The 14,559-nt window shown below is 41.1% G+C and overlaps 1 protein-coding gene across 6 annotated transcripts; it reads right to left on the minus strand.

The window, feature by feature from the left end:
* Window positions 1–1,019: 1,019 nt before the first annotated feature.
* On the minus strand, window positions 1,020–9,897 carry KCTD6 (potassium channel tetramerization domain containing 6). 6 transcript variants are annotated; one of them, XM_039858635.1, is made up of 3 exons: window positions 9,719–9,897; window positions 3,629–3,698; window positions 1,020–2,425 (listed from the first exon to the last, which is right to left on the minus strand). In XM_039858635.1, the coding sequence occupies exons 2-3, from the start codon at window positions 3,653–3,655 to the stop codon at window positions 1,739–1,741; spliced, it is 714 nt and encodes a 237-aa protein (XP_039714569.1). In that variant the 5' UTR covers window positions 3,656–3,698; window positions 9,719–9,897; the 3' UTR covers window positions 1,020–1,738. The 6 variants fall into 6 exon arrangements, with proteins under 6 accessions (XP_039714569.1, XP_039714573.1, XP_039714574.1 ...); XM_039858639.1 differs by lacking the exon at window positions 9,719–9,897 and adding an exon at window positions 9,323–9,549; XM_039858640.1 differs by lacking the exon at window positions 9,719–9,897 and adding an exon at window positions 8,263–9,280.
* Between the last annotated feature and the right edge of the window lie 4,662 nt (window positions 9,898–14,559).

The following is a 14,559-nucleotide window of genomic DNA, read 5'->3' on the forward strand; positions in this document are numbered from 1 at the left end:
TCCATACCTTTTTTCAAACCAAATCATTTTATCTCATTTTCACCTCAGCTAACTTGACAACACATAAGTGGCTGGGTTGGTTTTTTCTTAGGTAACCACTAATCAATTTGAAGTAGGAGACAATTTTCTAAAAAGATAACCTCATGCTAGTATATTTACCGAAAACACAGCAGCCTGCCAATAACATTAAGAAATGTTAGTTTGAATATGGTGAAAATGAGGTAATTTCTAAATGGTGATCACATGTCAGATCTTAAATTTTCAGAGAGACATGGGCAAAAATGGATGAAGACATTTCAGAGACAGAATCTCAGAATCTTCTCACAGAGAGGAGGAAAGGAGTGATCTGCCACAGGGCACACAGCCTCAGAACTCTCCTCTCACTGAATGGGAAAAAAAATTATGAGACTTCCTTATATAAGGTATTTTAGCAAAGTAGGAAGTCTCACTATGGTTAACATAATCAATCCTTCCAGTAACTTCCAAGAAATGGAATCAAATGAACTTGGCAAAATAAGACTACAGTGAAACAGAAGTACACATATCTCCAACTTTTCCAGATCCTTCATTCACGGCAGTATATTTCTTCTTGGAAATAAACTTAACTTTTATAATAAAATACATTACTGGGTCACCATAATATATGAGAATAAAATAACTAAAGAGCCAGTTTGTCCCTGTGCACAAAGCTAGGATAAGGGTCTCATTAAGAACTATGACAACTGGTGGCTTATTAAAGGAAAATCTTTAATCTTCAACTTACGTACTATTTGAAAAAGTTGTCAAACTGTATGTTCACTGTTCAAATTCCACTCTTTTAGACAACATTAATAATCCCATCTATTCCTGCTTTAATAACACAGTAGAGTTCTATAAACTGCATCCTAGGGTTCCACTGAGTCCTCTTGAATCAAATACAAATGTGCTGTAGGCAGTATATATTGGTCCATAAAACAAGCAATGCATACTTTAGACATAAAATGATTTTCCACATTAAGTAACAATAATAAATACAAACCTAATTTTTGTATTTCATTTTTTATTAGTTTTTTTTTCCCCCGGTAGACAGTACACTTGGGAATTACACTCCACCAGGCATAAGAAGTAAGATTTCTACCACAGGGACATTTTGTATTCAGAATCCAATATAAATATTTCTAGTCAGACATTTCCATGGCTACAGATATTTGGTTGCTTGATTTATATGCATAGAAAGAAACAGTTGTCATAACTGTAAAAAGCAGTACTTAACAAGTACTTTTAAATGATTGGAACAGTTTTTCTTTAATATTACAATACTGGTTATTGGTTTGGAAACTAGGTCACCCAACATGATGTTTTGATTTTTCTCAAAGGCATCATGAGTACTCTGTTTATTCTTTCATTCCTGCATTTTTAGCCTTCTAGTTGAGTTAGGGACCATTAAATCAGAAATCATTTTAGCACTGTAATAAAAAAAAAAAAGCTCTGTTAAGGGTAGATTATATACCATAATGATTTTCAGACTTCTTTTTATAAAAAAGGTATCTGGAGGCTCTGAACAGGCACATGCATACTCAGGGAGAAGGGAACAAAACAGAGGAGTCTCCTAAAGCACAAAACTTCCTTCTGGTTCTCAACGCCTTCAAATAAATACAAATAAAAAAAAAAAAAGAAAACCCACACTGTGATTTAAAAAAAAAAAATCGTCTTCCATCTCCTGGAGACAGTTTCCAGGAACTTCTCCCAGGGTTGCAGATCAGTCATCCGTCTTCCGGGCCAGCCTACAGAAAGTCCAGTTGTGCTCCACTGTGTTCTCATTAGCCCGCTCACTCATGTGATGCACTCGAGTGTTGCGGATCGTGAAGCCTTGTTTTGTAATGTATTCCATCAGGTGGACCCGAAGAGAAACTTCCTGGTGATAATCACAGGGTCCAAAAGTAAAGGAAACCTGGCAGTCTCTGGTGTCCATCATGTGCTTATTCCACTTTGTAAAATAGTTTGAGATGCCTTCTAGTAAAGAATGGACCTTGGTGGTGATGGTTAATTGGGTTATGATGACAGCTACTGGATTGGAGTACTTCGAAAGCTTCCGAGTACTAGATAGCTCCACAACTTCTTCAAAAGTATCCATAGGATACAAAGGCTTAGGGTCATTGAGACACTGAATTAAGGGCTCGATTTGATAAAAATCTGCTTCTTTCCGAAGCAGATCAAATTCCTTAAAATCCAGGGGTAAGGTCAACTCTGAAGTTCTCAAGAAGTTGAGGACATATCGGAAAAGAGGTCCATCTCGATCAATGAAGTAGTTGCCTTGAGGGTCTCGAGCTGTGGGGAAGTCCCCCCCAAACATAGCTCCAAGCATAGAATCCGGGTAGCGCGTCAATGTAGTGAGAGACGTTGTGTACAAGTGTCCACCTACATTTAACGTGACTGGGTCAGTCATCTGAAATTTTTTAAAACATGATTAGTCATCTGAAATTTTTTAAATCCCCGCTTTGACAAGTTAAGAAAATTAAGAGTAACAAGCAAAGCAAAAGTTTCCTTTGGGTTATAACGTATTTAGCAATCCTATTATGCAAAATAGCTTTACTTTCAGTGGTAAACCCACCTAAACAAAGGGATCTAACATTCGCTTTCATTAGGGGAAAAAGGGATAAATCCAATTCTTTAAAACTAAAAAACAAGGGCATGATTTCCAAAGGCCCAGTATCTAAGGAGAAGTTTTTGGTGAGAGTGTATAATGGTAAGACAAAGGCCAAACTAAAATAAACTAAGCTTCTGATTTTTAAAAAAAAGAGACTTTCATTTTTAATTCAATTTGACATAAATAGGCAAAAAAATCTTATTTGATAATATCACAACATGTATTTTCAATATTTCTTTTGTTTTTTCCCCTCAAAAAGGGGGGAATCATGAAAGTTATTTTTAGATAAAAAACTGTATAGATCTAATCTTCATAACTTTTTCGTGGTAGTAACAGTGCCACATACTAAGTTAAAATACATAGTTGGTCGACACAATACCCAAAGGCTAACAGCAGCTTTCAGATTTCAAAATCTGATAGTGTATTCACTTTTGTAACATTAATGTTGCAAATTTGGCCTTTAGTTTTGAAAAGCAAGCTTCTCAAATAATATATACCTTACGCTTCAGAAATCATATTTAAGGAAAAAAAATGAAGACAGATAGATAGACTTCAGGTACTAGGCAAGTAAAATATTTCTTACCAAAGGAAAAGAAAAACGGGAACACGCACACACTCAAAAAAAGTGCAAATGGGAGAAGTGGCACCTTCTCATTGGCTAACCTCCCTAACCACAAGAAAATTACATGCTAGACCCTTTACATAGTCGCTAATCTATGAAGGAAGAGTTTTAAGAACAATAAACTTTAAAGGCCAAAAAATCGTGATCTCGCTCAAATCAGTGATTATAAAAAGTTACTTGGAGGGTCCATATTGAGTTTGCTTACATAAAAAACACGAAGCAAAACAAAACACCCCAAAATACATCTAAACTAAGGATAAGTTGCACCAATTTATAACTGCCAGCCTTACAAGCTATATTATACCTAAGAATATATAATGAAGGGGGAAAGACACAAAAATTTTGCCGGCCTTCAAAATGCATCTGCAAAAGCATCTCACCATATAGCCCCAGTCTCCATTATCCATCTGCTCCAGCGCTGCGTCTTGGGGAGCCCAGGTTCCAGGGAAACTTGGGGAGGAGAAAAAGACATGACAGCACATGTAACTACAAAAAGAAAGATTTCTCCACCCTAAAAAGCAGGCAAAATACCAGACAAGGACTCATCTTTGCTCAATTAAAACCTGCTACAGGACAAAGATCTGGGGAAGAAAGCATTTATCCAGGACTTTCTATGAGTTCTCTATCCTTCCCGCGATGTGTAGCTTTTTCCAAGGTGTAGCTAGCTAATCTTTCCAGGGAAAATTATCACCCAGTAAGTAAACTGGTCATTCAAATTCTACCTATCTTCTCTGAAAATTCAATTTTTAGATTTTCTATAGAACATTATGATAAACTCTACAACTTTATCCTTGTACAAATCTATGATGATCTCTATCAAAAAGGTTTAAGAGAAACGAAAAAATTTTTTTCACCAGTATTTAAGCTATACAAACCAAACATCTCAGTAAAAGCAATAAAAACTATACATCTCAGCTCAAAACACCAGCATCACTTTCCAAGAGAAATACATCAGAATGGTATTTAATTATACTTTTAATGATATATTTCATTTTACACAATAATCAAAACAAATAGAAAACTATTTAAATGCCAAACCATTAGAGCACAATTTAAGGCAAAAAGAACCTTACGAATCTGTTTAGGAGTCATTCAGCCAGCAGTTAAGAAGAGCCAGCCTGAGGACACTGATAAACACCCAGATACTTAATGATGCCAGTTTTAATTTATTTTACCTACAATTCAAAATCATTTAAACAAACAGTTTCCCAGCTACTGAAGTGCTTTAGTCAGTTCCCTCTCACACACATCATTCCCCAAATCAACCAGCAAAGCAAACTGCAGAGCAAATTTTAAAATCTGGCAAGAGACAGTAAGATACATGGACGTATCAGTATTTATTCAGGAAAAGCATGGGCTTTTTTATGTGGTCTTTGAATAGATTCGCTTTTCCCAATTTTAGAGGAATCTGGCACACTATTCCCAGAACAGGCCCTGGCTACAGAAGATCACAAAGGCTCTTTCTCAAAAGGTCACTCAGGCATGTAGAGAACATTTGCATAGCACAGCATGGGCTGAAATCAGAGCCTGAAGCATCTATTTCTCCACCTCAAAAATTCTTCAAAGCAAACAAGCTAAAACGTGGACCAGACAACGTGCAGTTTTTATTCTCTACACTCAGCAACTGGATATAGATAGGCCTCCACATGCTTTAGGGTGAGAAATGGAACAAATGTCAAATTCAAGACTGTTGTGACAATTTTTCATTCCTCTGACTTGCTTCACAAACAGTATTTGAAGTCAAGCAAACCAAGACACAGGGTTTACCAATCCGTATTATGAGGAGCTGATTCAGTTACTGATATAACAGACTATCAGTAACTGAGCAATTTAAAAGGCCTGTCATCCAAAAATTCTGGTAAGATGCTCATCTTTGGTATTTTCTCATCACTCAAAGTATTCACTCCTGACAGCCTTAAATATAACTCAGTCAACCAACATTTACTGTAGGTCAATAAACATTATGTGCAACGTGTACACACCAAAACAGGAAAGGTACAATCCTTGCCCTCATAGAGCTTTCTATCTAACTAGAAAGGCAACATGCAACAACTGAAGTACAAAACAGAATTCAAAAGTGCTATATAATACATAGACTGGAAGAGGCCTTCCAGAAGAAAGAGTAAGAACAATTCCAAATGGAAAAATGGAAGACTTCTACGAAAAACTTGCTCAGTAGAACTCTGCAGGAATATTGGACAACCTGAGAAGGGATGCTAGAATGAAGAAACAATTTAAGTAAAAGGGGGAGGGGCCTTCCCCCGCCAAACACACAAAACATTCCTGATACAGCAAGCAGAGCATGAATTACTGTACCCATTTTAGAGATGCAAAATAGAGAAACAGCATATTAAGTGACTTGCTCAAGGTCTCACAGCTGGAAAGTAACAGAATAAGAACTTGGGTTTTCTGACTCCTAGTCTAGATCTTTCCATAAATCCTCTCCTTGGGTGGAAATCAAAAGAACAGAATCCAAGAAACAAGAAACTTAAAGGATTAACTTTAGACTCTCTACAGCTCTCTATTAACCCTATCCACCTACTAAGGATTTACTTACAAATTTAACAGAACTCAGTCTAAGTGAGCAGTCATAACGGGTTTGTAAAAATTCCCCTGAAGCAAAATAGAAAGAACCTACTCACTTGTGTGATCGAAGGCTGCTGTCCTGTCTTTTAAGTGAAGTAAAGAACTCCAATAAATGAATATCCAATGGTTAAATGAGAAATGGGGGACCAACAACAAGCAAAAAAAATCAGACATCAATGTTACAGCTGTTATGCAAGGTCTCTCCACTATTATTTGTTTTCCTTTGTAGCTGCTAAATCATAACAAGATAACTTCTTGAGCAATCATAAAAGGAAAATTTTATGATTTTCCTTTTATCTGTTCCACAGCAAAAGCCAAGGTTCTGTTCTAGTACAAAGATGTAATGAAACCTCAAGCTTAATAATTCAGGAAAGCAATTATGGGAATATATATAAGCCCATGTTTCTTAAAAAACACCCAAAAACCTCCCAACATCAAAATAAAACAAAGTTACTATACAATAACAATGACTTAACTATCCAAAAAATCTAATTGTTCACTGAGAGAAAAAATAGTATCGATTAGTTTAAGTTTTATCACTACTCCTCACTTCTAAACATCCTCTATGGGAATGCTTAGATACGGCAAGAAACAAACCAAAAAAAAGCAGCAAGACTCTTGGTCATCCAATAGCTTGATAATCAGCATCTACCAGGAACATCTCAGAGATAATGCAGATGAATGAAACAGAACATAATCCAAAAGAATTTCCGGAATAGCTTCAATCTCTTCTAAATCATTTTCCAGAGCTGCTAACAATTAGAAAATGATTTATTTGCTTTTCATCTTCTCTTCTTTCTGGCACGGTCTCCAGTGGAGGGCTTAATGAGAAGTTAAATGACCACAAAACAGGCAGCAGAAAGAAGGTCTTGAAATGGGCATCGAATGGGCCTATTTTATTTGATGAAAACAAAGAAAAATCTAATATTTCAGAAAAAATTGCCGAGAATGGAGATTAAGAGGGTAACAATGAAAAAAATTTCCTTTAAAGTGAGCTGCTGTACTAAAGATCGTTTTAAACAGTGGCTGCAACCAAGCACAATTATAAAGTTCAAAGAAAGGCTTCAGACTCTGTAAAATTAGTTTACCTGAAAAAATCTGACCTTTGGCCCAAATAAAATTCTTGTGGAAACTGGCTGACAACTCCCAAAGAATATAAAGCACCACTGAAAATTTACCCACATTTAAGCTTCAAAGGTTGTGACTAATGTATGAATTCTGTTAGCAGATAATTAATTTAAGGAAAACACTAAAGAATTTATAAAAGCTTTAAAAGAACCTAAGAATTTTCTAAAGTAACAAATCTGAAAAATACACAATTCAACAAGTTAAAACCTTAAAGACTAAGCTAAGAACCCTGAAAGCCATTCTCTCCACCACTGTAGAATTGCAATTACAGGCCTTCTGGTTAAAAATGAACTAACTTATTAACACAAATATTCTGGGTTTATCATTTCTGCTACAGACCAAGACTAAGAATTTTCTGGGGCAAAATTTCTATTCCTACATAACAACCTATACATTGCAATACACATATCTCCAAACTTGAATAAATAATAAAAACCTGCCTTTCTATGGAAATCTTTGTGTCTGGCATTCAGAAAAGAAGGCCCAATAAATTCCATCTATACATACCTTCAAATTACCTTTGTACTGAATTTCTCTGTTCTTGAAATGTGGAAGTTTGAAAGTGAAATATTTTTTATAGTAACTAGTTCAGCAACATCTAAAGGAGTCTTTGGGTTGACATTCACCTACAGGCTGGCACAAGTAGCCAGGGGCACAAGGAGAATGTGATCGTGATCGCAGGTTATTCTTAACCATATGCCACTAAAGAAATGGATTGGTTTTTTTTTCTGAAACTAATTTTTTTCTCTCTCCTCTCTCCATGTTGTCTAGAAGAAAGGTTCTCTAAATTTTAAAGTGACCTTAATACTAAAGAGCTGTCATAAATAGTCACAAAATCATTAAACTCCTCTTACCCTCAGTCTCCACAAGATAAAAGAAGATAATACCATCTTCCCCAAAGCAATAATACCAGTTAGGCATAACACAAAGGCAACAAATGACCTACAGGGTAACAGATGAGGACTAAAGTTCTGAAGACACATGCACGCCAAGTGCAGAGGAAACAGAAGATTAGGAGTGAAGAGGATCTGTATCCAAATTCTGCTCCATTACTATTATGAGACCCTAAGTAAATCTCTCTTTATGCCCAGCTGCTGCTTTGGGAGAAAGGAGAAAATAAGTGAGATCATGAATAGAGAGCTATTTGTAGACTGGCAAGTATTAAACAAACATGAAAATACTAGTGGCCATATAAACAAAATTTCTGTGGTAAATTCAGAAACTTGAGTGTGGTCACAAATAATTTAGAGCACTGGCACGAAGACAGGGTGAATATGGGAAGTCCTCTTAATTTACTTACGAGCTCCCCAGGTCCTTCTTTCCCTGGCGCTCCAGAAGGAAGAACTACAGGTAAAGGGGCACATCCAGCTTTTATAAAGACTCCTAGATACCTGAGCTTCTTCTGGTCACAGAAGGAACTTCTCCAAGGCATGACTCAGGATTATTTCCAAAGAAAACCTGAGTCCAAGTAAATATGTCTATTCCATCTTAAATAAACTACAAATATCAAAATCCAAGACACTGAGGGATTGATTGATAGAAAGACCCACCCTAGGATTCCTTTATGGAGTAATGCTTTGGTTAAAATATGACTTATGAAAATTCAAATCACACAAACCTTAGGCATGGCATCTATGATCATCTATGGCATTACACAAAATGAAATATTAGTAAGGACTTACAGTTCTCAAAGTACAAGATCTCCCGACCTACCAACCTTGCAGGTAAAAAGATTTTCCTTTCCCTACCTACACATTTGTTCATTTGAAAACATCTCAATCTTTGTCTCTGGACTCTGCTAAATACTGTCCCCTACTTTTTTCCTATCCTGGAATCATTCATGTACTTGAGCATTTGTGACAGCAAGAAAACGAACACCCAAAGGGGAAATGCTAAGAGACACTTAGGCTACCCCAAACAACCGTAGCCAAACCAGGTCACTCGGGGTCTCTCTGCACTGAATAAAACCTGTTCGGTCACAAAGTCCTAAAACTGAATTTATCAACTTGTTCTAGAACTGGTATACTTGAACAGAAACTTGATAACTTCAGATTATCCAAATAGGATCTCTGTTTAATTTCTCGCGTTCCACGCCAGATACAGCTCCACCACCATCAGCCCAGCAGGTGCTTCAGGGGCTCCCCATTACCATGGCCATTTATCGCCTCTGACATCAAGCATTAAAAATGCCATGACACGCAATTCTGAGCATAAAAAACTCAGTTGCAGTCAACAGAAAATCCCCTATGGCAGGGCTCAGAAGCCCTGCGGTAGGGTTTAAATTAGGGAAAACCAAGGCTAATAAAGCTCCCCCCACCCCACCCCACCCCACCCCAAAAAACAATCATTTTCGAGCACACCTCGAGGTATCCGCGGCCGGGCCCGGGCTTCGCTGTTGCCCCGTAAGCGAAGTCCCCCCACCCCGACCCGGCTCCGGTGTGAGACCGGAGATGCTCCGGGCCCGAGCGGGGGACGCGCACCGAAGCCCGAACCCGGGTCCGCCGAAACCGCACGTCCCCGCCAGGCGGGCCCGGAACCCCAGCCCAAGCGCCGCCGCTCGGCCGCGGGCATCCCGCTGTGGGCTCGTGCCAGCTCCGGAGCGCGCCGCCCGGGCTCCCCGCCGTCCCCTCGGCGTGGCCCCGCCGCCGCCTGGATTCTCCTCAATCCCACTCCCCCGGCCGCTCCGCGCGGGCTTCTCCTTGCGCCCGGCCCTCCGGAGCGCCGGGCCCCCAAGCCTCGGGCCCGCCCCCACTCACTGCAAGCTGGCGGCGGCGGCCGGGCCGGGAGACGCCGGCGGCCGGAGAGCGCGAGCGCGAGGACGAGCGAGCCCGCGCCCGGCGGCGGCAGCAGCTGCAGAGGGGACGACTGAGCCCGCGCCCGGAGTTGCGGCTCCTGCCGCCCGGCGCGGGAGGCGCCTCCCAGAAGAGCGGCGGCGCCACGAGCGCGGACGCCCCCTAATGGCGTTGCGTGCGGGAAGCCAAAGGGCCGGGCGGCCGGAGCAACTCAGTCGGGCGCAGCCAGGCTGCACCGTCAGGCAGGCTCCACCGCAGCCGCGAAGCCCCATCCACGCCCCCCGAGGCTCCGCCCCGAAACCCCGAGGCCCCGCCCAGAGCCCTCTTCTACGTCCTGCCTCCGCCTGCAGTTTGGGATCAGCCCAGTGACCACCCTAGCCCCTGTCTTCCTCTGCGTCCTTGGACTTAGTGTCCCCACCGCTGTTTTTCTTGTCCTTTTCATGGACATGTATGGGGTCCCGACCATGTGCCAGGTCTAAGGGGTACAGCGGCCTACCAAGACGTGGGAGATTACTAAATAGAGGAGAAAACAGACACAACCCAAGGAAACAGGCAGTAGACAAAATCGTGACAAGTTATGATAATAAGTGTTGGGTGGTGCAAGTTAAGAGGAACTAGGTGGAGAATAAGGGGAGGGGGCCTCTGCTTCAGATGCAGTGGCCAAGGAATACCTGGACACTGGGCCTGTGGCTGAGAACCTCCTAGCCTTGCCTTCCGTTGGGGAGGCTGTAATAAGACCTGTAATAAGATCTACTATTATGCCTGGTGGGCAGAGTGAGTAAGGGCAGCCAGGCCTGAAGGGTCAACATGCGCAGCCAGATGGGGAGAAGGGCAGAGCTGACTTCAGAAAAAAAAACAGTGAAAAAGCTCTGAGGCCTAAAGGAGCTGGCCCTACTTGAGTCTGGGCGCTGGTATTGTTCTCATGTCACCAGGAAGGAAGCCAAGGCTGCAGAGGGTGAGGAATTACGCAAAAGACTCAGAACTAATTGGTCTCCAAGCATAGATTTCCAAATCCCATCTGTTCCTGCTAACCAGATCTCTGTCCCCTTCCTGGTGGGACCCAGTATATGACGTTGGTTTTGCCATTTCCCCTTCTCCAGTAGGATAACCACTGAGAAACTCAACTGTATTTCATGTCATGTGTGTGAGCTGCCTCTGAGGTTTAACTTCTATCATATGATCATCACAGTCATATCTGACTCTTGAGTTTTCTCTGAAAACGCAAACTGATAGGTTAAATAAATGACATCTGCTTCATCAACATAACTGAGTACTGCATTATCATATTCAAAAAGACTAGGTGAGTATACAGGAAAATAAGTGAAAAAATAAGAAATGCACAAAATGGTATACATGGTATAATCCTAATTTTATTTTTAAAAACATAAGTATACATAGACAAAAATTTCAAGGAAATATACCAAATCACTGATCATAGTTCTCTAGGTAGCAGGACGGGTACGTTAGTGACTTACTACTTCTTAATGTTCTTCTGAATTTTCTATGTTTTCTAGAATTAATATTGAATTTATAATTAGAAAACTATTAGTTCTATTTTTTACAAAAGAAAGACAATACCGAAATTATCCAACACGCAGATGTCCAGAATTTGTTGCCACTGAAAATTACAGATTTGCCCCTGGCTTACAGATTTGCCACTGGTGTCCTTTGAAGAGTCATTTCCCTCTCAGGGCTTCTAGTTCCTCAACTAGAAACAGAAGAATTAACTTTGTCAGTGGTTTTCACAGAACTATTTCTACATATCTCTCAAAGTTTTTGTTGCTATTATAAATTATATTTTCAAATTTATAATGTATTGATGGTTATTGAAATGCGATGTTTTTATATAATAATCTTGTATTTCACAAACTTCAACTCTTTTTTGGTTCTAAGTTTATAGGCTCTCTTGAATTTTCTGTGTAAATAATCGTAGAGTCTGCAAGTAATGGTATCTTCCTATCTAATCTTTATTTTCTTTTGCTAACAAGCAAAACATTACTGAACTAACCAAAATCTCCAGCACAATGTTGAATTGCAGTGATGACAGTGGACATTTCTATCTTATTCTTGACTGTTTCTAATATTTCAGCACTGAATATGGTGTTTGTTTTAGATTTTTGATAGATACCCTTTATCAGAGTAAGGAAGCACTATATTGCTTTATTATGAGTAGGTGTTGAATTTTATCAAATGTGAGATTTTTAACCCCAATCTAACCAATTACAATCATGGATTTTATTATATTAAACCATCCATGCATTCTTAGAATAAATTAACTTTAGTGATGTATTATTTTTTCAATATACTGCTGGATGTTGTTTGCTAATATTTTATTTAGAGTTTTTTCCATCCATATTTATGTCTACTATTTTCCGCTCTTAGTCTCTCCTTATCTGGTTTTGCTATCAGAGTTACATAAGCCTCATAAAATAAATTAAGGAATAGGAGTCTATTCACTAGAGCAGCTTCTGTAAGACTGGGATTTTCTGTAGTTTGGATTTCCTGTAGGATTCTCCTATGTACCATCTTGGTTTGGAGTTGTTGGAGGAGTGTTTACACCGACGCCCAACCTATAATATTCAATCCGGACTCAGGGCCCATCTTCTCCACCCCAATAGCTCTTGTGGTGCCACCAGGAATCTTCTTGTTGAATCCAAAAGACCCTCCTCAGATCTCCTCCTCTCGGGCTTTCTTGTAGTGATTCATTGACCACACCCTCTATGAGACTGTCTCTTTCCATGCCGTTTTAGTTTTCCTCCTTCCTCTGCAGTGCCTCCTCTCAGACGCATGGAGATGCTCCTCCTGTTGCTTTACCCGCCCCTATGCCCAGGCTTCTGGCCAAGGCCATCATTTCCTCTCCGTCTCCCCGTCTCTGTGGACTAGCTCAGCCACATCCATGGATTCCGTTATTGTCTCTAAGCCAAAGAGTCCAAAACCTCCAGGCCAGGCCTCTCTCCTCAACTCCAGACCTACAGACGCTGCGTATTCTACAGCTCCTACTATGTGCCAGGCATTATGCTAACTGCTTTTACCTTTTGGGTCAGCTCTCTCTTGCCGCATAATAAATTATCCCAAAACTTAAGGGCTTGAAACGACAAACATTTCTTATCTCACAGTTTCTATGGGTCAAGAATTTGGAAGCAGATTTGGTAGGTGGCAGATCTTGCAGTCTAGATGTCAGCTGGGGCTGCAGTCAGCCTAAAGGCTTGGCTAGGGCTAGAGAATTCTCTTCCAAGCTCACTCATGTATTTTTTTTTTGCAGGTGTAGTAGTTCCTCTTCACATGAGCTTCTCCTGACAACATGGATGTCATCCCCCAGAGCGAGTGATCTAAGAGAGAACAAGACAAAGCCACAATGTCTTTTATAAACCAGCCTTGAAAGTGACATACCAATAGTCTCTTGGTCTCACAGACCAGCCCTATTATAGTTTGGAAGGGTACCACACAAGGCCACAAATACCAGGAGGTGGGGATCATTGGGGTTATCTTGGAGGTTGCCCACCACACCCTCACAACAATGCTGAGTGCAGATTACCCACATTATCTCTTGGTATAGATCAGAAAACTAAGGTAAGTAGAGGTGAAGTCATTGCTCAAGGCCACACAGCCAAGTGTGAGAAGAGAGATTTGAACATATCCTGCCTGGATCCCCGCAATTTTCTCCTCCTTCACACTCTATCCTCTGATGGTTCACCACAAGCCTCCTCACCTTCAACATGTGCAAACCTGAACTCTCTCGCCTCACCACCCCCAAAACTCCCAAGTCCCCAGCTCAGCTCAGCAAATGGTGCCACCATCCTCCCATCTGTCCACACCAGAAGCTTTGAGTCATGCCTGCTCCTACCGCCCCCTCACTTCCCAGTGCCAGATACCTCAGCCCTGCCAAGTCTTCCTCTTCAGTGCAGCCTAGATCCATCTCTTCTTCTCTCTCCATCTCTATCACCATCATGCCAGACCAAGCCACCAACTTTTCCATCCTGGACATCTGCAGTAGCCCCTCACTGGTCTCCCTCATTCTCTCTGCTTCAGTACTACCCATCTGCCCTCCTCTCTCCAGCATGAGTCGCCTGTAATAACACAAAGCTGGTGTGTCACCCTGCCTGCTTTAAACTCCTTCAATGGCTCCCATTGCCTTCAGGATCTGGCCGAAATTCCCTCTGGTGTTATCCGGCCCCTGCCCACTTGTCCAACCTCCTCCTCTGCCCCTCTTCTCTTTCTCGGGGTCCCAGCCCCTCTGGCCACATTTCGGCATCTGAGACCCACTGTGAATTTTTTCACTTCAAGACCTCTGTTATGCTGTTCCCTTAGCTTAGAACGCTCTTCCCCTGGCCCTTGGTGTGCATATTGTTACCTCCTCGGAGAGATCTTTCCTGACCTCCCAGCCGGGCCGATGTCCCCCAGCTATAATTTGCACAGTGCCTGTCTTCCTCTCTCTTCGCCTCACTGCTTTTCAGCTATGAGCAGCCTGAGAGCAGAAATTCTATCTGGCTCACAACAGCACCCTAGGACTTCACAATAGGCCTGGCACTTAGCACGCGTGCAGCAACTATGCGACTGGTGTGTTCTCTCCATTCCCTCCATTCCCCCTTGCACCCCATACTCCAGCCACTGGACAATGTTAATGAAGCATGGGATTCCTCACCTCCAGGTCTTTGCACATGCTATTCCTTCTGCAGGAATGCCCCTCTCTCCCATCCTCCCATTTACTCAACTAAATCCTTTATATTTATCAGGAACTAGGGTTACCAGGTTTAGCAAGTGAAAATACAGGATGCTCAGTTAAATTTGAATTTCAGATAAACGAA

This window comes from Pteropus medius, unplaced genomic scaffold (genome assembly GCF_902729225.1).
Source record: "Pteropus medius unplaced genomic scaffold, Ma_sr-lr_union100, whole genome shotgun sequence".
Taxonomy (NCBI): domain Eukaryota; kingdom Metazoa; phylum Chordata; class Mammalia; order Chiroptera; family Pteropodidae; genus Pteropus; species Pteropus medius.